The sequence below is a fragment of the Varanus komodoensis genome, unplaced genomic scaffold (genome assembly GCF_004798865.1).
Source record: "Varanus komodoensis strain SLA01 unplaced genomic scaffold, ASM479886v1 scaffold8, whole genome shotgun sequence".
NCBI classification, from domain to species: Eukaryota; Metazoa; Chordata; class Lepidosauria; order Squamata; family Varanidae; genus Varanus; species Varanus komodoensis.
Window position 1 is genome coordinate 23,856,897 of NW_025336481.1, and position 26,022 is coordinate 23,882,918.

The window sequence follows — 26,022 nt, forward strand, 5'->3', positions numbered from 1 at the left end:
TTACGGCATCTTTTGCCATAAGAAAGCCAAAATCAAACCATTTGGAGAATAAATGATATTTTTCTTGGATTCATCTACATGTAGTAGGAATTTTCTGTAATATGATAAAATTAAAATATAAATTACGTTTGGATTTCATTATCTGAAAGTATTTGCACAAAGTCTGCAATCCTTTGTACACTTACATTGGTGTGCACCCTATTTGATAGAATGGGACTTAGTTCTGAGGAAACATTTTGTTTAGGTTGTGTAGTGCATTAAGAGGAGACAGGTAGTAATTTGTCACAAAAGCATATACATTTTCTAACAGAATTGTGGAATGACATTAGTAGCCACGTATGTAATTTCTGTAAAGTAACTAACCTGATTCTATGAGCATTGAATGAAGCTTGTACTGCCTCTTTATGCAAGATACTGACCTGCCCATTGTTATGGAGTGAGTTCTCACAGGCATGTTTATCATTTGATGATGCAATGTCTAATGAAGATTTGCAGGCGTATGGAAGAGCTGTGGTAGGCAAACTACCATAAACAGCATTTTCATATTGCTTTCATCTACTTTCTGTATTTATATTGTGCCTTTATGATTTGACAGCTCTGGAGATGGTTTATAATAAAAGCAAAAATAATTCTCTGTTAAAACTATTCAAATCTTAAAATGTGAGGGCAATACTGACTTTTGCAAGTAGGTAAGAGCAATGTCCACTGCAGATTTTTCAGCCCACATTACTGAGCACTGCTGTTCTGGCAGTCCCATGAAAACTTCTAACAAAATATTTTTGAGTAGTATCCTATTACATGTTGAGATGTGAACCATTAAGTGATGTATATGTGTCCTGCTTGGTCTTAGTCATCTATTTCAGGAGTACAGTTTGATTAAGCAGTAATAATGGGTACTTGAGTATCATTGTCAAGTTATTTTTAGAAGTTAATTTTTTTAAAACCCCCATTCACTTAAGGCAGTGGTGGCAAACCTATGGCATGCGTGCCACAGCGGGCACAGAGAGCCCTCTCTGTCGGCACGTGAGCCAAGTCGCCCCAGCATTGCCCCAGCAGCTAAGTATCAGATAGGGGCCATGTGCATGCTTGGAAAGGAGTAGTGGCACCAGGCGTTGATGTCACAAGCCGCGACTCATAAGCCGCAACTCGTCCAAGCTTTCACATGGCCGATCAGTGCACTGCCAAGGATATATATATATTTGCTTGGATTGGCTGTGAGTTGTTTTTTCTAAACTAAAACCTCAGTTTTCAGGTTTTATTGCAGTATTGGCACTTTGTGTTGAATAAGTGGGTTTTGGGTTGCAGTTTGGGCACTCGGTCTCTAAAAGGTTCGCCATCACTGACTTAAGGAAATCTCATTTCATATTCCCTTGAAAAATTACATTATTATATTATATGCCCTAACACAGTTTAGAATTTGTTTTAGCACATGAAACTCAGCATTTCATATATTGCTATTCCTGTTGTTCAACATTTTTATTGAGGGCTATTATATAAACTGTAATATAATACAAGCTCTTTAGGTTTGTCTGACTTCTTTCATTTATAAAAGGTATATTCTTCACCTCAAGGTAAAAATGACATTGGTAATAATGTGATGATTAACCATGTACAATGCTGCTAATAAGGAGGCTTGATTTGCAAGTCAGCCATTGCTGCTTTTTGTTTCCTAGAAATTTGGAAGACAAACGTGTAGAATGGCTGGAAGAAAAGCATAAACTTATTCAGCGCATCACAGAGATGGAAGAGAAGAACAACCAGATAAAAGAGAAACTGCATCGAGCAGCAGTCGCTCAGAAAAAGGCATGGGAGTCACACATTTATTTCTGTGGGAATGTTTTCATTCTGGATTAGTTTCATTGTGCTTGTATATAAAGGTTCTAAGTGTAGCAAGATCATGTCTTAGTGTATAAAATATTAGCTTGTATTATCAAAAACTTGGAGTCCTAAATAGCTAAGAGAAGCTATGACACAATCAAGAAATAATACAGGTCTTACTGCTACCTTAAAACAATAACTGTCTGTGGGAAATTAATAACTACAACATATTTATTAGAATTGTATCCTGCCTTTATCTTACATCATTATCTTCCTCCTGCTCTCAGTCTTATCCCCACAACAAGAACCCCATAGTGTAGGTTGAGCTGAAAGTCTCAAAGTCACCCAGTTGGCTCATGGCCAAGCAGGACTAGAACCCAGATTGCCTCAATTCTAGTCCTGCACTCTTAACTACGGCATCACACCAGCTCTCAAAACACCAGATGCAATCATATTTTTTATGTATATCTAATTTTTCTTCAGAAAAATGCAGATGTTTTGCACTAAGATTTTCACAAACATCATTTCTGAAATACCTTAAGTACCAACCACCTGTCTTTCCTCTTGCACATCAAAGCAATTAATAGGGATTTTTATATACAGAAGACAGCTTCTTGCAGCTGCTTGATATTCTCATATGGGATTACTGATAGTTTGGTGGTTTCTTCTGATTTTTATCCTTATATGAATGTTTTCAATGTTTTCTATACTTCCTTTGATCCTACTTGCCTTTTTTGTCTTTTGCAAATAATATGCTCAGATATAGCAGGAATAATTTTCTTTTTTAAGATCTCATCTAAATCCAAAGAGATATGCAACCTCACTCCAAAAAACATAATTTTTGTACTTTAAAGGGTTTTTTAAAAATTATTTTACAGTAAGGGTCTGATCCATTGTTCTCCACATTGGTTGCATGTTAAGCCTTCAAATTCAGAGACTCACGTACGTCATGTACATGATGTTGTAGCAATTGTTGTTGGCCATCTAAGTGAAGCGCTTTGGAGGAGGAAGATGGGGGTCCTCTGCCATGCCCCTTTCCTGCTTTTTGAGGCTTATTTGCAACCATGGGAAAGCAGTTGGTGTGGTCCTTTCTGCACCAGCTCCAAAGAAGGCAGGGTAGAGGCTTGAAATTCAGAGGCCTAGCTCCAGGGTCACACGACCTTGCACCTGGGGCTCCAAATGATCCTATAGCCCCACAGACAATGTTGGGAGACCATACAGTTATACCTTAAGAGGTTCAATTTGCTCAGTATTTTTTCAGCTTCGATCCCTGGTGAGTTAGAGTGCTTTGAGAATTTGGGTGCCCAGCTAGAGCAAACAGGGCATTAAAATAGAATGTTGCATGTGAGATTGGTAGCCAAATCAATGTTTCTCTAAATATATGTGTGGTGTTGTTTACAGAGGAAGACTCTTAATGAGAATAAGCAAAAGAAATTGCTGAAAAAAATAGAGCTTTTAGAAGCCAAAAGAGAAGAACTAGAAACTGAAAATCAAGTATTAAACAGGTATAAATAGGTGTGGCTTGGACTTGAAATTGTACTTTATTTCATATATATATATATATATATATATATATATATATATAAATTAGCATTGTTCCCCAAATTATTTGCTAATTCCTTTGTGGTGGTGGCTTTTGCACATTTGCAGAAAACATCATTCCATTTCAAACTCTTCTGTTGGAATTCTTTACGAAATATTTTTATCAATTATTTCAGACAGAATGTTCCTTTTGAAGAACATATTCGCCTTCAGAAAAGACTAAAGGATTTACAGCGTAGGCATAATGAATTCCGCAGGTTAATTCTGTTTCCTAATATTCCAACACTGAATCCAGTCAGCTTACTATCTTCAACTTTGATTGCTGGACCAGAACCATCCTTTCCTCTGTTGCAGGTAGGTCACATGCTACATCCTGAAGGAGATGGTTTAATGTGATAAAAGTAATAAAATAAGCTTGTACTAGCAGGTTGTTCAAAAATTAAAGCATGAAGTAAATATTTTTGGAAGTTTTAGATATGAGAATCATCTAAACCAATGTTACATATAGGTGGTGATAAAGATTGAAGCTGTAAACCCAAAATTCAAAGCTCTGGTATAGGCATGGCTAGTGAAAGTTTTAACTCGATTTCTTTAAGTGGCAGAGTCCTGTGCCATGTCACAAATTGTTCTTAAACATCTATTTCAAAAGCAGTTTGCCATGTGACATAGATAACTGCTGTCTGGAAACTAGAACTCCAATCCCTGCCCCATTGTTTGTGTTGTTCTTTTAATCCTAGCTTTATAAAATGTATTTAATTTTTAAAAAATATCCCACTATTTACAGTGTCTCAGGGCACTGATAACATAAATAAGACACAGTATCACAATAATATATAAAATCGATGTTGGAAACAATACAAACTTATAAAATGCTGGGAAAATAAAATATTGCAGTTTCCGTATTTGTTTAATGAGGTCTTATTAGAACTTTTTTAGTTAAGCTGTACAAGAACATCTTGAACTTGGTAGTTGCAGGAAGTCTCTTAATGGGCCAGTATAATCTTCAAATAAGCTATAGCACACGATATGGTGTCAAGCTGGTTTTCAATGCTGAACAAATTTGCCAAGTTTGCAAAGACAATTTCATTCAAATGTGCACTGCTTGTTTCTATAGTGGAACATCTAGTTTAAATCCACAAAGATACTAACACAGCAGATTGTTTTTTCCATAATTGAAAGTCCTCAAATATATAAAAAAATGAAAGAGTTACTAGCATATCCAATCTATAAACATTGCTTAATATATTGTTATTTCCTCCTGGCTCTCTTCTTAATTTCAAGGAGGAACAGCATCAAAGAGAGCTCTCCCTGCTTCGCAAACGTCTGGAAGAACTAGAAACTACACAGAGAAAACAGTTGAGAGAGCTTGGGGCTTCAAATGAGCGATCTCGGTCGGTAGTAAGTACAGATTCAAACGCTGATAGAAACAAGCTTGTTGAAGAGTATGATCTACCATCTGGGGATGCCAAATAAAAACTAAACTCTAAATCATTACTTTCCATACTTTGCCAAAATCACTGAACCTAGAAGTGCCTTGAAATATAGGAAAGGTCTAACTATTCTGCATAATTTTGTATTTTAATACATTTTTAAACAACATATGACAAGTAAAATTAATGTTGAGGCAATCTTATATTGTAAGAAATGTTGCACTAAAAGCTTTTCTCTAACAAGACCATTTTCAAGTTGCTAAGACAGCTTGGTCATTTGAAAAAAAAAAATACTGGAAAGTTTCCACTTCTATGTATCATGTTTTCCAACTTTTACCAGTACTTGAGTCTCCTTAAGACTGGCATCATGCAATTAAAATACTGAAATAATTAAAAACTAAATCAGTCAACATTTGTTGTGAAGGCAGGTAAGATTTTGGGATTATGATATATGTATTTTAACTTTATAAAGAACTGTCTGCACTTTAATATAATGAATTATGAAAAGAAGTAATCAAGTTTTTAAAATTATTATAAGTGAAATATGAAGCCTGTATATGCTTTTAACCTTATCCAGAGAAAGTGATTTTTTGTTGTGAAGGAAATTTTTATTAAAGTGATCATATCTATTTATTATATTTTTGTAAACTCTAACTTGTTGTGTGTTTGATTTAATTCCAGTATTGGTAAGAAAGTACTAGTTTGGGATCACTGTTTTTTCTTTCTGAGGTAGGTCAGGCTGGGAATGAGTGTATAGTTATTTTATAACTATTTTCCATCTGACACTGATGCAGCGCATTTGGGCTGGGATGCTTATTTGCTGTGTGGATAAGAATCTGAATTTAGGAAAAAGTGGAGAATAATTTCTGTTGTGAGCTGATGTTCCTTCTTTGACCATTTTCCATGTTTCAAAGTACAAATCACCTACTCTATGCATGCACAGGATTAATTGTTGAACTCATTCTAGAGTTTAGCTCCAAGAAATCTTCTTATGAATATGCTGGGCCCCATCCCTTTGGGAGGGGCTTTCTGTAAGTGAGCACACCTCTTCTCTGCATGTTGCCCATTCAGTTGGGTCTGCTGCTGCTGCCTTACCATGGGGTTGAGCACAAAGGGGTGGACCTGGTCTGCATCTGAAAATTTCTCATTCTCAGAGGCCCCTCTGGTTTGGCAAAGGGGCTCGCCTTGAAATTATCACATCGCCTTCCCTCTTCTTAGAATCTCGACCTAGCCCATTCTCCACAGTCCCACTATAATCTTTTTCACTTTCTGATTTTGAAGACTCTGAGAGGCAATTTTGGGCAATCTCAGAAGCCTGTGAGATTGCCCAAGTCTGATATCCTCCTTATCCCCAACCCTTCCTCGTTGTACATCAGTCTCCTTCAAAGTATCTGACTTCTTGTATAGAGTGATCACCTCAGTTGTTGGGCTGCTGTTTGGCAAAAAAAAGGCAGACCAATGCCCAGGCTGTGTTAATGTCTCATACTGCATCCTATATGGCAGTGGAATGGCAAGGAGCATACTCTCATTGCATTAGATAAAGCTTCAAGGTCAAAACCAAAATGAGTGAGAGGTGATTTCATGCCACTCTGTTTTTGTATTCACAAAGCAGTGGCTCTATAATTGAAACTGTATAAATACCAGTTCTGAAACAATTTGTCCTATTTAAATTAACCCCTTTAAATAATGTGAATAATGATGCATGGGCTTGAAAAGTTGGAGCACATGTTAAGCAAAATTTCTAAGCTGAACAAAACTAACTACAAAACTGAACATCAGATACTTTGTATTTAAAATAAAACATTTCATGTAAACACCCTCTGTTTTTACCTATTTGCATATTGTATATAAATATTTGTTTCAAAGAATAGGAATTATTCTTACATATATTTTGGTCAGAGGAACCATTTACCTCTGAAAATAAGTTCCAATTTTACAGTTACAGTAATAATGATGTAATATGGCTTCATCAGCAGATTTCCACGAACATTACATTTCACTTGTTCTTCTAAGTGATGCAATACATCATAAATATGGAACCAGTCAAAGGCTCTACAATCAGTACACTGTTTTGCAGTACTCCAATGATTTCCACATTACTTTTGTAAGCTAAGGCAAGTTCCCTGGAAGGAGGCTTTGCATAGCCTTGGTCCGTTGGCTATTTTCCATTGGAAAAGAGAAGGTATACTTTAGTTGTCACAATCCAACATGTTTAAGCACCTGTAAGTATTTGGTTGTGGTTTATGATAAGATCACTTTCACATGCTTTTTGATGTGATGTTTTCTTATGGAGTGGTGATCTACCAACTCACTTTTGTTTGTAGAAAGCCCACCTGTGAAAGTATTTAGATAAATACATCCCTACATACAGTCTTTCTGAGTTGACTATACTTATCGTATAATTTTTGCCCCAGAAGTTATTTTCAGGGAAGTAAGTTATCTGTCTGTGCTAATTTACCTACTGTGCAGAAGACTTTAATAGATTTCCTTTTAAACTGTACTGCTGATGTTTGCAAATGTACAGTCATAACTCAAGTACCTACACTTCCACTGTTGAGATGTTTGTTGTAAGGGGGTTGTTTTGCACTGTTTTGCTTAAAGATTAGTGCACTATCAAAGTATCTCCTAGGAATTGTGCATATACTAAGTGATCAATTCATCTGATTATTTTAATTTCACATTGAAATTGAAATAACTGCAATACGTTGAAATATGTACATGTTCAATTCCTAAAGGTCAGCCTGTTGTTGTAATTTTTATAAAAGTGGTATTTCCCATACTCCCCAAGTCATTAGCTTTTAACATTTTCTGAAGGAAGTAAATGAGAAAAGCTGTAGCAGTAATTTTATATCTCTTGCTCTATCTTTCAATATAGATATATAGCAGTTTCCACCTTTTTGTTTGCTTTTAGTTGTTCACTAAGAAACAACAGATTAACAAAGAATCAGACTTTGTTTCCATGAATATGTAAGCTCTCCTTTCTGTATTGCTGGAGAAATGTGTATACCTAACTGGGATAAGGATAAATGGCTTTTAAAAGCTTCTGTTTTCCCTCTTCCTCATTACTGGGAGGTAGCAGACATTTCACATGTTTAGATAATACATTTTGTAGCATTGTGTCTGACAACCAACCATTTTTCCTACAGCAAATATTATGCTATTCCTGAATGAGTCAGCTCAGTAATATTGGTGCTTTATGTGATTCTTCCCAGCTAATAGGACTGTGCTGTCTGTAGAAGCTATTTGGCAAGAGTATGGTATAATGTCTTGTCTTTGTTACATTATGTACTAGCAAATCTATATTTCATTTAATGCAGGAACTCTCCCACTTGTGTGCAGTTTTTTAAATAAATGACTGCAGGCAAAAATTAAGTTACCAGGCAAGTGGGAAGAGGACATGCTCAGTTGAGCAGCGCCTCAAAAAAGGTGGCATCAGGTAAGCAGGGACTCCAGAAAGATGTGGTCCTGGGTGTATTGCTGTGAGCAGGGGTTGGTGGTAAGAATTAAAGGAGCTTGAATGAAGCAGTTCCCATATCCCAAGTAGAAGGAAGGCAGTGAACCTGATTAGACCAGAATAGAAGGCAGACTATGATAAAAACCTAGTGCTGCAGAGAGAAGGAAGGCGAAGGACAACATAAATAGCAAATCCCACTAGTTTATTATGACTGGGCACAGCTACAGTTAACAGAAACACATTGTGCAGACTACAATGCATGTAGAAAGAGTATAGGGCTTCTCCATTGGAATGCGCTGGAGGCCCCCGATACTACTCTGTCACATGTTCTGGTCATAATGCAATCTGACCAGTCATTTATGGTAACTTGGGGCCTCTTACAAGCATCCAGTGCCCTCCTTCCTAACAGTCTCAAGTACTCAAGCTCAAAGTGGCAAGAACAGCATATATTTGTGCTTCTGCAGGAATAAGAGGGAGGACCTTTAAGGTTCACATTCTATCAAGTTCAGTAAGGACATGGAAACTATTTAAAAAATTGCCCTGTAGAGCACATTGCTTAAAATGAAATGCTCTGCACCTTTTAAAATAAAAGCAGCATATATATCAATGATGTACAGTGAAATTGTTTACACTACTGCCAAAATTACTTGCTTGCTTCCATAAGGCAAGAGAGATCTGTACATCACAGCAGTCTTCCACTGGGAGAGAGATGGGCCTGGCAGTACATTATTGATCACTGAACTGAGGGAGTCAGTCTTTTGATACAGCTGGAGATGATAGTTTGAATTCTGTTTAGTGACAGTTATTAAAATCCATCCCTGTTGGGGATCATTAAACTCTTCTTAAATCCACTTGCATTTCTTCTTTGTATCAAACAAATCTTTTACATTTAGGAGCTGTTTCTGAGCTTCTTCTAGCCCTCGTTCTTTATCCAATTTATTCAGTATCTATGGAAACAAAGAAATGTGCTTATTTATTTTAACACATTCTTTCAACATCAGAGTAATTTTGCCTGAGCGAATCCTCCCCTCTAAATCAGGTTATTTTTGCACAAGTTTTACAAGTCATTACCAATCACATGATAAACAACACTTCTGCTGACAAGAGCAACCTCAGAAAAAACCACAGATGTTTTAGTTGATGCAAGTCCATAGCAGAAGCATGCTGTGAAGCTTGTAACAGTAGCAGGGAACTCCTGTCTTCAACAGTCACTGAAAAACAGTGTCACAGCTGTGGAAGCTGCTGGCAATATTAAGAGCTGAACAAAAACATGTCAAGTAGCACATCATTTACTCCTTAGGTGCTCATAGGTGGCCAAATTACACAATTTCAAACATTTCAGCATGCACTTAAGTTGTAAGAATTCAGCTTGAGTTGAGGGACCCAGTCACATCCATAAATGACACATGGATTGTGCACAGAGAATTGAAAGCTATAGATTGGATCCTGATCAAATTGCTCTGGAAGAGGTGGACTTTCCCTTCCTTTCCCCTGCTCCAAGGCTTCCAAAAATGCTACCTAGAAACCAGGTTTGCATGATCAAAAGGCCACATGGCTTAAGTTATAGAGCTTGATGCCTATAATCACTACCCAGGCTCAGCTTTTCTTGTCAAGACAACAGTTGTGTTTGCATGGTGATTATGGAAATTGTGCTTTCTCCTGCCCCACCCCTCCCACATGTCTATTGTAGTAAGCAATAGCTAGTGCATGTGTGCTTTCCATTCGGGTCAATTAAAAACCACGCCAAGATCATGATTTGCAGTACTAATTTGAAAGGCAAGTCCAAACACCAGATGCAGGTGCCAGCTGTGATAGTCCGTAGAAGGAATGGACTTGCACTACACAAGAGGAGAAAAAAATAGGAAGGACAGCTCAAATGACAAGCCATATTTATATACTGCCATATGAAAATTTGGCATTACATAGGGATGAAACTATACATTTTGGCTAAACTCCAATAGTTTATGTGTGCTGCCCATTACAAATTTGCTGAGCTTTTCATTCCCTAAGAAGCTGGAATGATGAAGACTGCTCTTAGCCTGATAGCATAGAATAATCTTATGCTCCTCGAGCAAATCCCCCAGGGCCACAGGACAGCTTGATAAAAACTTTCCAAGATTAGAGACAGTGCTCCAACCTTGGAAGGGCAAGTTGCAGCTCCCACACCAGACTTCTGCACTCACAGCCAATCTAGACAGAACCATGCCAGTTGCTTCTCCAAGATCAGGAAAGCAACTCAGGCAAAAAGGGCCGTTCCACTGGTTTGGGAGACTGGTAAGACCAGCTATAAGTTATCCAGCTATCCTTCCCTACCCCTCTCTAGGTCATCTAGCAAAAATCAGAGATAAAGATTGCTTATGTTGCTCTGCTGACATTGCCAGCTTCAGACCAGCAGAGTTTAGGAGACTCAGAAACCTCTGATTTTGGGGTTTTCTAAGCAGCCAGTCACTGTTAGAATTTCACTGCCACAATCATAGTACAATTTTAAAAATCAGAGTGCATCTCAAACATTTGTACAGTGTGTGCACGAGAGAGAGAGAGAGAGAGAGAGAGAGAGAGAGAGAGAGAGAGAGAGAGAGAGAGAGAGAGAGAGAGAGAGAGAGAGAGAGAGAGTTTAATTAGACAAAATGGAAGACCGCCTTACTTCATCAAAATATCTTGCAATGTATTGGTAAATTTTATTCAAGGCCACAGCTTCATTAAATTCATTTTCATGTTTCTAGGGGGAAAAGGAAGAAGTTGGTGAAACAGTTCATATTAAAGGATAACTTAATAATAGTACTAGTAGCATATAATAAAAAGGATAACATTCAGTCTATAGTTCAGTTATGCATAGGGCTTTCACTATCTGTTTAAGAAGCCTCCCCACAAGCTCACTTCCCCTCCCTTGCCCAGCAGGGCTAAGAGCTCATCAAGTAGTCAGTTGCTTACTGGAACTAAGTGCTTTTCTGTGCAGGGGAGAGGAAGCAAGATCCAGGGAGGAAGTTGCTGATATAATCCCACTTACCTCTGAGGCTTGCCCTGCACAGTATTGCCCTGCTTATTTATGGCAGAGCATGCTATTCAGGCCTTGAGTACACATGCAACGGCCTGTTCACTGTTTGATAGTGCTGCTGAGTAGCCAAGTCCGCTTGCTTCTGTGTAAGCTTAAAGCCAGTAATTCAAATGTGTTCAAGCCCATTTTGCAATACAGACAGACCTAATCCAGATTGGAATTTGGCCCTTGGTCAAAAAAAAAAAAAAAAGTAAAGTTCCCCACCTGGCATATAAATTAGATTAGATTGTAAATATACATAAAGTCACAGTATGTGTACTTGTGTATTTGCATATATTTGAGTTTGTGAAGTTTCATCCACACACAAATAACTAAACTGATACCTTTGATTCCTGAGTTAAAAATTCTTCTAGCTCTGAAGTAGATAACGAAGGCAAATCCTTTATTGCTTTATAAAAAGCTTTGACTTCCTCTCTATAAAGTGGAATATCCTTTGCATAAAGAAGTTTATTTGTTGGTGCTTCCTTAAAAAATAAAAAGTTAGAAAATCCTGGTAAATTGTCACAAGTTTGAAGCGAAGTATTTTTCTAGCATGTCTGTGAAAACCTGATGAAGGAATTCTTAACAAGTGATTGCAATGCAAATGATAAGAACAGTTATTACAATAAAACACAGCAGGGAACAGAAAAACAGTATCGAAATAATTTGTTCTGTTCAGCAGTTAAAAGATTTAAACACCCAGGTAAATAAAAGGTTCTTAGCCTAACACCAGGAAGGTATCAGGGTGAGTGGCAAGGTTTTTTTTCTTTGTGAAAGCAAGTTTCTTCCTGAAGGAAATATTCCATAGGTGAGGCACCACAAACAAAATGCTCTTTCTCCCCAGGCACCTAAAGATAATAGAAATACCCAGAGGGACATTACCTCATTGAATAATCTAGATAATTTCATTTCTGTTCTTGAATTATGCAGACATGCCCTGTATGCAATCTTGTACCTGACAGGAATGGCATTCTTTTTGCAACAAATTGTAGCAAATTCCCAAATTTACTCTTGAATTAGACAAAATTACATTTTAATGCTTTAACTGATAGGGGAATGTGCATTTTTTAAAAGAACACACAGAAAATGCCCCCTTTTTCCCACTTAAAATGGGCACTTTGTCCATTTGAACAAGCTGAAAAAGAGGCCTATAAAAGAAAATGGAACAGAACGAAATTAGCTTTGCCATGCTGCTATCATTGCGTTGCTATGTGTTGCTATGTTGCTGGTGGCTCTGCTTACCTAGCGGGTCACAGAAGGTGTAGACTTGCTTATTGCAGCCAAAACAATGAGCAACCCACCTGAATTAAAAGCAAGTGCTGCTTGGTAACGGGTAATTCTTGCCCAGTGTGTGCATACCGGCTGTTACTGAGACATTGGTCAGTTAAAAAGTTGTCAGGTAAGTCTTACTTTATGATTAACACATAGGACACTTCTTAAAAGTCCATGCAGCAGGCTCTGGGCACAGCTAGAAATTTCTCTGAAGCTTTTACCAGAGCCATCCGCATAACTGAAAAGCTTTGTCTTCCTTTCAAATGGAAATCCACTTTAGTGCAGTCATTCACATGCTGGACTCAAACTTTAAGAGATCTGCATTCCAGTCCCCACTCAGCCGTGAAGCCAGCTGGGTAAATTTGGACCAGTCACTGATTCTCAGCCTAACCTACTTTACAGGGCTGCTGTGAGGATCTTAAAAAAAATGAAGAGAAGGCCCATATAAGCCACCTTTACTTATTTCCAAAAGGAAGAGACATGGGATATAAATGTATTATTAAATACATAAAATTTGATAGTTTAGATAATTAAACTGTTAATGTATGATTTTAACATTTGCTTCATCAGTATAATCATGTGCAGTAGAAACTTAAATAAGACACATCCTGCATTTCAGAAATTCCTTTTCCTACTTCTGGTGGATTCCTACTTTCTTCTGGTGGATTAACCTGATCAAGACACAGCACTAATAATCTCTAGAGCACACCTAATTTTCTGTTGCTTAATTCTATTTTCAAAGGTACTTTATAAGAAACAATTTGAAATGACAATTTGGTTTCACATACCCTATTGCCACTCAAGCTGTCTGGGGATGAAAGTACTGAATGCGAACTATACTTGTACTCCGCTTTCCTAAACTACTTACCATGCCTCATTTAGTAAGCAGGTCAATTCAGCAAGGATTGTAATATACACAAACCCAAATGCCAGAGTCCATTAATTGTGAGCAGTTACTTCCCTTTTGGGTGCCTGGCACTAATTCCACATGGAAGCTTTTACTAGCTCAAAGAATATATTTTTAATGGAATTAGATCCATTAAATGGTCTGATTACTCAGAATGGGCTGGAGTAAAGCCATTACTTTCAACAGAAAGATGAGGAATACTGTTGAGCAAGTAGTTTAGAAGACATAGTCTAAGGAGAGAATATTGTATCACGTAAGAATGAGCTACTACCTTTCCCAGTTGTTGCTCTGATAGAGAAAAGGCATCCATGAATGCTTGTGCAATTACAGACAAACAGCCATCTATGTGTGGAGTCTTTTTAATATCAAATACAAATTGAGGATTCTTCAATATATTCACCCAAAATCGAAGAGGAAGACTAGACAAGAGAAAAAACAAATTTCAAACAAGTCACTAAAAGTTCTATCTGTCCTTCATGATACCAACTAATAAGCAAAACAAAAACACAAGCTATGTCCTCACCTTTTGAAACATTTTCAATTAGCTTTTCAGTGCTGAACATATTTCCCACACAACAGTACCTGCTGGGAAGGTACTTTACAATAAGGACGTATCATAAATACCTACCTGTTTGTTTTCCATATATGGATCACATCAGGATCTGTAATTTTTTTATTTTCAACTTGAGCATCCAGAAAATCAAAAAAATATTTGATAGCTACTGGTGCTTTATTATTAGGCAAAGTCCAAATGCTCCTAAAGAGCTTTTCAACAACTGAATGAATGGCAACCTGTCAAGAGAAGAAAAAGGTTATTTCATTACAGGTAGACTGCTATCCAAATCAAGGCAATTTGTCCAACAAGATAAAAAAAACTCCCTCTCAGGAACTTCCCATAACACATGCAAAAAATCCTGCACCCAGAACTTGGGGTGCAAGCACATACAATGGAATGTACCTCATTATATCTAGAATTACCACTATCACAGAAGCACTTTTTGACAGAACCATATTCTTACCTAGTACAAATACAGTTTGCCCCCCCCCCCGCCCTTCTCCAGCAATGATCAAGTGCTTCGTCAAATCACTACAACTCAAAATAGCTCCTATGGTTCTGTCACATCCTAGTTTTACTTCAACAGGGCAGCTCTGCATGCAAAGTGATGAACTCCTTATGTCATTGAACACAGAAGCCCACTCAAGCTGCAAGGATGCAGGGGAATATCCATGCAACAAGGAATAACTAGATGGATGTGACCGAAATCAAGGTTGTTTTCCTTGGGTAAATATGCACTGGAATGTGCTGGTTAAGAGAGGTATCTATTTGTAATGCTTCATGCTTTTTTCTGATCTAGTTCCAAATATAATTCAGGAGTTACCTTTGTAGACAGGAGCTTAGTGAGATACATTTCCTTCACTTTAAATTTTTGTTTTCCTGTATGTTTTGCACCTTGAGTCTCTTTGGCTGCTTCAGAGTCTGGCAATATCTACAAAAAGATTTACACAAATGTCATGACAATGCAGTGATTAAGAGAGTAAACAAGAAATTGTTAGTAATGTTGACTTACCAGATGACAATAGTCATCAGCATATTCGCCATCTAAGCAACATGTGAGAGAAAAGGGTAAATTAAATGCATATGGTAAAGAGAATTAACCTGTTGCCTAGAAAGGGCTTTTTAATCCATGTTCAACTATATTCAGATTACACAAATATTGATATTCCCACCAATCTAGATGTAAAATACAGATGTGTAAACCAAATGAATGATCAACATAATTAGTTTTGCTACTTCCTTTCATTAGCTAGTGCATTTAGTTAGTTTACATCTATCACAAAGTATTCCAATTAACTGGAAACAGGCTGAACTAGGGGGTGAAATGTGACTCATAACATACTTCAACATTTCTTGAAATCAGCCTTACATTACTTTGACTCGGAACTCTCAGGATGATTTCACAATGTATAAAAGCACTAATTCAGCATCTAATTTGCTCTTACTTGGTGCTCCATATTCAGATGTAGTCTATTCAAGCAATACCTCAGGCCGAAGACAAACAAGAAATGTGGCCTTCATGATCTGTATGTCAGCAGCCCAGAACCATCCAAATGCTCATTGCTGGCAACAGAATATTTGGTAGACTTCTCATCTAGTTAGCCAGAATTTGTTAAACTTTATACATAGTTCTGCTGCCTCTGAATTATGGCTGAATTGTACATTCCTGCAAATTCTCTACAGAGCTATTGCAATTACATAAAACCATGTCCACTGCTTTCAGTACCTGATAGCTGTACTTCCTTCTTAAAGACTTTAATAGTTGCTTCATCTAAAATCTGAAAAAGAAAAACAAATCTATAACAGACACATTTCTACAAACATGTATCAAGTCCTCATACTTTACATGCGTTTTCCTAATGTTAATAGCCAAAGCAAAAATGTGTGGTGTTCTCACAATCTTAGTTCTCAACTCTGGAGGACAGCCCTTTTTTCTTTCTATTTGGGAGGTACGGCTTCTAGACAATGGGAACTAATACAGGAGAGTTTTTCCAGCCTATTGCGGCCAGCCAGTCCTGCTATAAATCTTTGCACGTTACAGTTTGGGGGATACACATTTTTAAAGGCAGATTCTTTAAGAACAGACCTTCATTATAAAATGTAATGTGAGAATGAGACTTGTTTGGATATGTAAGTATCACACTATTCCTCAGAAGTCCAGCCTTACTACAGCTCCTCTGAGCTACACCCAGTTCATGTAGGAAAACTGCTGAAACACGGAATACTTGATATACTCTTGCTAAATTCAGCGAAGAATAGAATAGCAGAATTCAGAACTTGGGGGAAGAACAGAAACACTGAAGGAAAAAAAATAGGGATGTACACATGAGATGTACAATGGCCTCTGTTGGGTGAAGAAAGACCAGGGACACAGATAAGGGTGCAGAATGACTTGTGCCAGTGCACAGAGGCGATTATTCTAAAGGATTCAGAGACAAAAGGGCTTGACACAGGATTGCAGCCTTCCCCACTTTCAACTTCATGAGTCCTCTTGTTCTTAAATACCATCAAGTCATCTGACTTACGGCAACCCTATGAATCAGTGCTCTCCAAAATGACCTGCCCTTGACTACCCTGTTCAGTTCTTGTAAATTTCAGGCAGTGAGAATCCTTTATGGAACTGATCCATTTCACATTTGATCTTCCTCTTCTGCTGCCATCTCTGCTTTTAACCTTACCCAGCATTATTATCCTCCAGTGAGTCTACATCTCTTCCAATTAAATAGCCTATTTAATTTCTACTTTTTAAACTTCTGGTGATGTTGATTTGTCAGACTATAATTCTGGGTATGGGAAAAGTATGCTCAGTTTTAGGCCAAGGATGATGAGTCTTCTGTAGGTAGATTATGTTTTTCACTGAGTTTTACCATTGGCATGGGTTTGAGGGAACAAACAGATTGAACAACTAAAAACTGACAAATGATTTCAGGGTGCTTTACAATAACAAAACAAAACATACTAAACATTTCAAGGTAATACAAAGAAACGTGGCTGCTAGAAAAGAAAGGTCTGTTTACAGTGAATGTGAGTTTGTTTTATATTTCTAGTACTACTTTCTTTTTGTTTATAGCAACCAAGATCAATACTGAATACTGTAAAAATGTCAAAATATGCCCAGCTTCTTAAGAGATTTATATGAATCTTCCTTCCTACCCATCTATCTACATATACTGTACTGTTAGAACTAAAAACATTCTCCTAAATTCTCTTGGTGAACTAGACTGTTGCTGTCAAATAGTTAAGCTAAAGGTAATTTATCTGCGACAGCTTGATATTATATATTTTCAAAATGATAGCATAAGATGTTCTTCAATTGCTGAAATTACTCTTTCAGGATAGAGTACTTGCCAAAGATGGGAAAGCAGATAGGTATTACAGAGTATGGCAGCCAGCCCAGAGGGAAACTAGTTTGCTACTGAGACACTTTTAGAAAGACTGTTGTTTGCCAAAAGTATCTTGCAGCTACAGTGAAAGGGAAGAAGTCCTAGAAAAAACTAATCCAGTTCAATTACTGAATATGTGATGACCTGAAATAGGAAACATACAAAACAGACTGCTAAGGGGCACACAAAGTGCTTATTATCAAGCCACTGATTGGTATAGCAAGATGAGTATGGCTTCCAACTATTGTGAACAGACATGTTTTTTTTCTAGCCTGATACTTGAAATATTTTTAACTGATGAGTGTAGTGACTGAAGCTGGTACCTTGGGTGTGCAAAAACAGGTGCTCTAACATTGAGCTTTTAGAAAGAATATGTAGCACAAGCAAGTGAAGATAATGTGACTATCATAAAGTCAACAGATGCTTCAGAAGACACCCAGTAGAAACAGAAATAGTAAATTAACATTTTAAAAAGGAGCAGAGAAGAAAACAGTTGTGCACCAGAAAATGCCTTGTGTCAGATCATCACACTGTAAGAGCACTTGATTTGGGTACTTGAGAAAACTGGATTTGTCTGGATAAGTGTGTGTCAACAAACTTCACCTTTACAATAAAATTATAGACTATACTGAGCACATGTAGAATGTTCTGGCACTTTGGTAAGGCTTCAGCAGAATCTTACGCTGCTTTCTCAGAAACAAAGTAAGGGAAAAGAGGAAAGATTTTCCTACTTTATGTCAATGCACAATCACCTAGAAAAATGCCCAATAAGTAAATCTAATGGTTGAGCCTGGAGGCCTCTGGGTTTCATGGTCCTGCAGTTAAAATACTGAAACATACCTCTTGTATGATTCCAGATGTCCCATAAGGCCACCTTTCATTTAGGCAGAAATGCTTTGTACACTCATTTGAGAGTAAAAACCACTGAATTCACATGAAATTACCTTTAAGGGAATTTATTTGAACTGTGCAGCATATACCGAAACTAATTTGAAGAACATAATTGCAAGGTCCTATCAATTTCATTTGGAGCAATTTGTAATTTCAGCTGGAGCTGAAATGCTTGCTGTTGCTGTTCCAACTATTCTGGTCTGCAAAAAGTCCTCATTTTGTATATTTACTTATTCAAAAATTACTGTTTTTTATCATTTATGAACAGTTAGTCATATAATTTATGACTAAGACTCTTTCAGCCAGGTATACATGGACATGTAGTTTGGCTGACAGCAAAACTGCATGCAGAAGTAAGTCCCACTAGGTACAGCAGGAACTTACTTCCAGGCAAGAGTGTAGAAGACTCCAGTCTAAGAGATTTCCTGCAGACAGATATTAAGCAATGGCATTGGCAAGAGAATTCTGCTCTGTCTTTCAGTGATTGTTTATTAAGGGAGACTCTTCCCTACAAAAACAAATCTTCAGCAAAGTAAGGAATCTTGTTCTTACCCCATAATGGCCTATGGTGTTCAGCTTGGTAATTCCGTCTTGCAGAATCACAGTGGAACTATCAACATCCAAAAGTTCTTTGGCTTGTGTGCCTGACTGAAGAGCTGCCAAATGATTACATGGAAAACCCTTACAAGATGAGCTTATGTTGTGCTTAGCTTTAAGACGACAAAACTGGTGTGTTCTGGTATCCTTAAATGCTCGTCCGAATTTTCAGAATAGGACACCCTGCTAAGTATTTGCACAGACGTAGCTGGGTTTGTGCACGCCTTGAAATCCTATTACGTTTCTTCCCTGCCACAGACCCTTTCCACTAATGTCTGTATCACAATGGAGCTTTGTGAGCAGCAGCAGAGCTGAGATGGTCATGTGGAAATGGGTAAGCGAGTACTGGAACAGGTTGTGACATCATGCATGCTACCTGAGCATTCCTTTGGGCCATCCCTAGATGCTTGCTAGCACACATGATATAGCAGCCTAACCGTAACCCACAAAAAGTAATAATCTGATCAGTTAAAATTAATGAACCTCATAATACATTGAAGGTCTCACTAGTCATCTGTTAAAAACAAATGGAAAAATATTGTCGTTAACAATGAATGCAATGCCTTACCAAGGCCCATTTCACTGAGTTGAAGACCGAAAGGAAAGCCATTCTTGTTTAGAAAGGCTTGCAGGATCTTTTCTTTGGCTTGCCCTATGGTGTCACAATCCAGGACATTAACTTGGATTTTCATAGTAGTGCCTTCACTCTCATTTTCTTGGATTTTTTCAAAGACGACATCTAATACCTGAAAAAATGCAAGTGTTATTTCACACTGACTTTGACAGTACAACCCAGACAGGAATTTTTCTGTAGATATGCATGCATGCAATCATACAATGAGGATTTATTTATCATTAGACTCCATATTAGCAAATCTTGCATGACATCAGGGAAGGGTCATAGAGATTTCTCAAAAATATCCTCACACTTCATATTTATTTATGAGCCAGGGAGAACTGAGCATGTTGGGCAAGCTCAGACAAGCCTGTGATCTGGTTCAGGCATCATGCTAAAACCCACAGTTTAGCTTTACTTATATGACCCTAATCCTGTCTTGCTTTTCCTCTTATGTTCTTTATTATGTGTTTCACTTAGTACTCTGTAGCAGGAAATTTTGTTTGAAAAGTGAATCTAGCGAACATGAGTGCAAGGTTAGGGTACCTGAGAAAATAATCAAAATAAACTATGTTAATTAAACTAACTACATTTTTTCAGATTTCTTTATAATTATTAGCTGAATACATGGGTTGCATTTTTTTCTGTTTATGCATCAACAGCATATTGTCAAGAGTTAATTTGTGACTTACTCAAAAGAAAAAGAAGAAGAAACACAGCTATTTTGCATTCTTTCTTGCCATGTGATATAGGCTGCCGTTATCTGCAGAACACTGTGGGTTTGTTTCCTCCGCTTCATTAAAAACATATTCAATATTTTGCTGTCCCTTTTATTATTCAGATGTATCTAAGCGTACAAGTTGCTATGTGGCACCAGAGTTATGATAAATGTAGCACTGGAGCATAAACAATAAGCAGGCAGGGTATAGGAAAGTTGAGGAGGGAAAGTTGGGTTCAGCTCTAGGCCATTCCTTTGCGCATGTACAACTATTCAAGTAGTGTGCTCAAAGTCTATTGCTACACAGCTAGCTAAAAAATGTGGGAAAGGCTTGGTGCATTATCTGAGATGAAAGGGCTTAAAAACCCTACATGGCTGAATTTCATTCACCATGACTAGCCCAACACAGAACAGTCATGCAAAATAAGCGAATATATTCAAGCTACATTAATCACAGAATGCACAACATTTTTATCATAACACATCTTCTCTTACACAAGTTTGTTGGTTTCATTGGCAGGACATACATTCACAAACATACCACTGTGCTGAATTCAGTTACTTGCCACAGTAACCAGTCTTCATTTAGTGTGTACAGGGCCTTGCAAGTTATTACATCCACAGGACCCTTGTTAATCCTTTGATTTAGGGTTGTTACAAGCATATAGAAAGGCTCCCCAACGGTTTCCTAAGAAACAAAATATAACTTGCTTATTCATAATTGCAGCATCCTAGTATGTGTACATTTAGTGGCAGAGACACGTGCAATTGGCACAGATTTATTTCTTCAGAATGCTTTAGGACCATCATTCAAACAGTGAGTAAGCAGGGCAATGTATCATAAAAACATAAAATACTTACATCTATAAAACTTAAAACCAGGAATTAATAAAAAACACAAAGTGACATTAACTACTGAAACCACAGTAGAGCATCATTATCTTCACCAACTGTTGCCTTGCCTAGCCTAGCCTAGCCTAGCCTAGCCTAGCCTAGCCTAGCCTAGCCTAGCCTAGCCAAAAAGAGAGTTCTCCACTGAAGTGCTGCTACCTAACAGATGCTGCTACTGTTTTTCATCAACTTAAGGAACTGGAGCAAGCAACAGATGAAAAGCGCAAAATTTGGGCAGGCTCATATTGCTCACATTATTAATTATACACATTTCAGTTTTTTCACACATTTCACAACAAGAGTGCTTGTTGTGAGAAATAGTGAAATGGTGATTGCACAGATGAATCTGGAAAGGCATTTCCTTCATCCCCAAATGTTTGCTTCGGCCATCTAGGATTCATCTTTCATATCAAAGCTCTCTAGATCAGTGGTTTTCAACCTTTCCACAGCTCAGGAGTTGCGAAAACAGGAAAACCACCTCAGGGACCGCTGAGGCAGAAACAAAAACCTTTTTATTCAAATGTTATTTTATTTGTTAATTTATTCATTTTATTCTTTGGCCAGGGCGACTTAATTTATATTGTTAATTTATATTGTTTTATTGAATTTTATTTATTTATGGTTTGTGAGCCGCCCAGAGGCTTCGGCGAATGGGGTGGCATAGAAGTCGCCTAGATAGATAGATAGATAGATAGCTGCCTCTTCATTCTCTGGGCCTCCCTGGTAGCACCAATGCACTCTCCACAAACATGAAGCCAACTAAGGAAGAGGTGGTGAAGCCTCCCCACAGACCAGCAGGAAATCTCTGATAGACTGGCACCGGTCTATGAACCTGTGGTTGAAAACCACTGCTTGAGATGCTCAAATGTGAATTTCCTATTCAGTTCATGCATTCAAAAGAATATGCATGTAGGTAGGAGCTACTCTAACAAGTAGTAATTTCTGCAAACAGATAATACAATATCCTATTATCCAGTTTTAGGTAGTGAAAAGATATAATACTTGCACGAAGAAAACCAGAGAGGCAAACAGACATCCAATTTGTCAGCAGCTTTTCTACCACCGATTCTGTACGTCGTAGCATCAACTTAGGATGTACATTGCTTGACTGTTCCATCAAATCCCTTGTCAAAACTTCTAGAATATTAGTTAAGTAGACCAAGTTTCTTTGTAGTGCAATTGTCAAGAAAGATGCAAACAAGCATCTGTTTATAAAAAAAGAATAAATCACTTTTAATAGATGCAAAATCTTCCTACCAGTTGCCATATTAAATCATAATGGATTACTAAGAACATCTGGAGAACAATAAAAAAGAACACCCTGTACAGGTGATCAGAGAGAAACATGGGTATATTTTTGGAATGAGTCAACATAAGATGTATTTCTGCCTGATAACATAAAGTAAGATCATGTATCTCACTGTAGACACACCACATGGAAAGGATTCAGACCGCAATTAACAAGCCGAATATCATTGTTCTAAACTTGACCACTCTACAGGCACCCAAGGTAGGATGGGAGCATAATAATTACTGTTTGGATTGATAGGCACCTGTGTTCTTAACGTATTATACAACTTCAGGTGGTGGGAAAGGGTCCCTTATAAGAGAGAAATAAAATGAACTGCCATCATTCAAAGCCATATAAAGAAGCACTTGTAAATTCTGTTAATCATTTTTGAGATGTTGCTTCTGATATTTCTTTTATGACATTTCATTAAAAAATGTAGTGGGGGATAACTTAAATCTTTCATTTGACTTCAACCCGGGAACACTGTGATCAGCCTTTACTCAAGTGCTATTCTGATCGCCCCTTTATGCCAACAGTCTCCAGTTATCATTCCTTTGGGTCCAAGCCAGTCATTAATAGGATGAATGGCTACTAGCATTTGTAAAACTGAACTCATTCACAAATATTAACATGAGAATTTCATTCTACAAAGAGTGCCGTCTACTGCAGTTTATCCTCAACATTCCATCCACTATATTATAAACTTAAGTTCTTAGTATGATCAATGTTTCTTGCTATTTTGAGGTACGTCCATCTTTGTGTGTCTAGGTAGTCAGCTCTATAAGGAACATGTGCATTCTCTTTCTTGCAGTTTCTTTAAGGAGAACTGATTCTGACTACTGGGCGAAGGCAAGAAATAATGGAAAAAATTTTGGAGAAAAAGTTTTGTTTGATTTAGTCAAAGGAAACCTGGCAATTTCATTCATAACTTACGATAACATATTTCCACAGCTTGAACAAGACAGGCTATAGCATACCTGTCTTTCACAGAGAAGGTTTTCTGTTTTTCAAGTGTGTGAATCAGAGTTACAAGAAAATTCTTGTTATTAATTAATGCATACAATGCTATACTGCTTTCATCCTTGTGATTTGGAACTCCACTCTGTAACAGTTGAAAGACATGAGCTGTTCATTTTTAATGTAAGTCACATTTAATTCCTAATTATAGCTACAAACAACATCTTTAGAAATCTACAATAAATGTGTTTATTGTTTTCAGATTAAGGAGGCAAATATAACCAGTTTCTGCTAACAAGTTTGGGGTTTTTCCCTCCCAGACTCATTACATTCCAAGATCCCTAAAGAAAAATAGAATGTGAAGAACCCAAATTAATTATTGGTCTTCCCCAGCCAATAGATGTTATGTCAACAATGCACTACAGAAATAGCCTTGTGTGTTTGTTCTGTGGATTAAAAGAAGGTTATTTGGCTTATATTTACACAGTTTTTAGATTTTGTGGAGGATAAAGATCATAAAAAGCATAACACACAAACTGGGATGAAAAGCAATAGAAAACTGCTCTACACATTTGAAATCTGCAATATTAAAAGTGTAAATAACATGCAATAATATAAATTGCCATTAGCTTTACTCTGCCCTGCCATGTTAATAAAAGTAACATGTAAATCATATGAATTGGAACATCTATGCATGAAAATACACTACAGTTCATCTCATGTTCTGTTTATTTATATAATCTATTTGTTGCATTCTCTGGATAGTCATTTTAAAATAAAATGCAGTGGAAAATGACAATGAAAATTCACTAGGAACACTAAACAAATTCTATTACTGAAGTATTTATTTCTGCTGAACTAGCTGCCAACCTTTGCAAAAGATTTAAAATTTAATGAAAAACACTTACAAGTGGCTCATTGGAATCTTCCATAAAGATAGACAAAGTGCCTCCAGCCTAAAAGAAAGTATTAGTTAATGTTACTGTAAGAAACCTCCAAAAATTGCAACACTAATAAATATAAAATATAAAAAGCCGTGGAATTTTTGGTTTCTCCATGTGGATAAACTTTATCTTTTACAAAGGAAGACAAGTTAGAATAAATTATGGATGCAAGATAGAAATGTTACCTAATAAGCAAATTATTTCTCACAGAAGGCTCTTAGCATAAACTGCCCCACATTCAGTGGGTTTAGAATATAGGCAAATTTAGTCTGAATTCACACAAGAATGTTCTGGGTTGAAATCAACTGGAAACAACATTTTAGGAGATTGTTTCATCACCTGCTCTGGTTAGGTGACCTGGTCCTCCTTTGGGTGCATTCAGAAACCTGTACTTGTGATAATTTATACCATACATAACTCTTTGTGGAACATATTCACAGTGTGTGCTCAAAGTGGTGCACAGTGTCCCATCAAGGAACAACAACCAAGAAAAGGAAAGATGAAACAGGCAGGCCTAGGAAGAAGCTGGATTTGCCTACCATCTCTCGTTTGCCAATCCAGGCAACACAGAAGAGCTGATTTGCAACCAGTATTGATGAATAATAGGACATGCTTTAGAGAAAGCAAAAGGTGGAAATCAGGATTATTTTTATTTATTTATTTATTTATTTATTTATTTATTTAAACATTTTTATGCCGCCCCATTCGCCGAAGCCTCGGGGCGGCTTACAACAAATAAGTTAAATAACATTTTAAAATATATACATTAAAATAAATTACAAATATACAATATAAAATAAGCTGCCCTGGCCAGAAAAATTCAATAATATTAACATTTAAAATGCTGCTTGAATATTAACATTTAAAATGCAGGAAATAAATCAACCCATGAAGAAGGAGCATTGGAAAATTGGAAGAATGGGTTTTAGAAAACATTATTCTATAGGATAAATACAATGTCCAAGCTGTGTGCATTAGTTGCCATGGAAAGGTTGGGAAACCACTGATGAAATATTCATATGATCTTCGAAATATGTTGGGGGTAACCTTTAGTCCCAATCCCTCCAGAGACCATTAACAAATCAATGTTCTGAATTAGTATTAACAAACATCAGCAGGCCAAAACTATTTATTATATGAGAATGTCATAGTAAAACCAGAGTGCCTGCTTCTTACAGGAAGGAAGCTTTTCAGCAGGTGTTTAACCCATTTGTTCCAAAGAATGGGCATGCATGTCTATCCTTGGGTTACACTCGGGGGCAAAAACAAGCACTCCTCACTCCTCAGCCCTTGCAAGAACTGGCAGCTGGCTGGCAGGCAGTTGTTTCATTTATTATTACATTTATTATATTCATTTATATTTTATGCTTTCATCCTTGGAATGAAAGGTCATCTGTGATGGAAACAGTCATGAAATGATGGCACTCCTTGAACTGAAGAAGCAACAAAATGAAGGGAAAATGAGACAAGAAGAAAGACTTCCTAAACATAATTCAAATGTTAATTTTAATATATGCTGGCTACCTCAGTTTTATTTTAACTTCCTTATTTATTGATGGATTTCTGCTAAACTTGTGCAGCTGAGTGGGACTAACGAAAGAGAACATTTGATGGATAAGCAACTTAACATTTCTAACATCTGCAACACTATAGCTAAGCCACAATAATGGGAGAGAATGGTAAATGGAAAGATGGTAGAGGAAAGAACCAAGAAGCATCTT

At 37.2% G+C, this 26,022-nt stretch overlaps 2 protein-coding genes across 16 annotated transcripts in view; one reads left to right on the forward strand and one right to left on the reverse strand.

Moving 5' to 3' along the window:
• The window catches only part of CEP83 (centrosomal protein 83), a 34,555-nt gene extending 27,949 nt beyond the window's left edge, over nucleotides 1-6,606 (forward strand). For 4 of the 5 annotated variants that reach the window (XM_044454940.1, XM_044454939.1, XM_044454941.1 and 1 more), the window contains 4 exons: nucleotides 1,674-1,803; nucleotides 3,220-3,323; nucleotides 3,537-3,714; nucleotides 4,642-6,606. In XM_044454940.1, coding sequence (XP_044310875.1) covers nucleotides 1,674-1,803; nucleotides 3,220-3,323; nucleotides 3,537-3,714; nucleotides 4,642-4,833 — 604 coding nt within the window. In that variant the 3' untranslated portion in view covers nucleotides 4,834-6,606. Of the gene's footprint in view, nucleotides 1-1,673; nucleotides 1,804-3,219; nucleotides 3,324-3,536; nucleotides 3,715-4,641 lie in introns of those variants that run through there. The other variant, XM_044454945.1, reaches the window with a different exon arrangement.
• Nucleotides 6,607-8,429: 1,823 nt separating this feature from the next.
• PLXNC1 (plexin C1) overlaps nucleotides 8,430-26,022 on the reverse strand; it is a 56,421-nt gene continuing 38,828 nt past the window's right edge. For 5 of the 11 annotated variants that reach the window (XM_044454932.1, XM_044454936.1, XM_044454937.1 and 2 more), the window contains 14 exons: nucleotides 24,266-24,313; nucleotides 23,378-23,502; nucleotides 22,116-22,314; nucleotides 20,760-20,906; nucleotides 19,453-19,630; nucleotides 18,840-18,943; nucleotides 15,740-15,791; nucleotides 15,026-15,057; nucleotides 14,837-14,944; nucleotides 14,086-14,249; nucleotides 13,729-13,876; nucleotides 11,623-11,763; nucleotides 10,889-10,963; nucleotides 8,430-9,191 (listed from right to left, as the gene is read on the reverse strand). In XM_044454932.1, the coding sequence (XP_044310867.1) occupies nucleotides 9,087-9,191; nucleotides 10,889-10,963; nucleotides 11,623-11,763; nucleotides 13,729-13,876; nucleotides 14,086-14,249; nucleotides 14,837-14,944; nucleotides 15,026-15,057; nucleotides 15,740-15,791; nucleotides 18,840-18,943; nucleotides 19,453-19,630; nucleotides 20,760-20,906; nucleotides 22,116-22,314; nucleotides 23,378-23,502; nucleotides 24,266-24,313 (1,626 nt within the window). In that variant the 3' untranslated portion in view covers nucleotides 8,430-9,086. Of the gene's footprint in view, nucleotides 9,192-10,888; nucleotides 10,964-11,073; nucleotides 11,467-11,622; nucleotides 11,764-13,728; nucleotides 13,877-14,085; nucleotides 14,250-14,836; nucleotides 14,945-15,025; nucleotides 15,058-15,739; nucleotides 15,792-18,839; nucleotides 18,944-19,452; nucleotides 19,631-20,124; nucleotides 20,907-22,111; nucleotides 22,315-23,377; nucleotides 23,503-24,265; nucleotides 24,314-26,022 lie in introns of those variants that run through there. The other 6 variants (XR_006417085.1, XM_044454931.1, XR_006417086.1 and 3 more) reach the window with 6 other exon arrangements.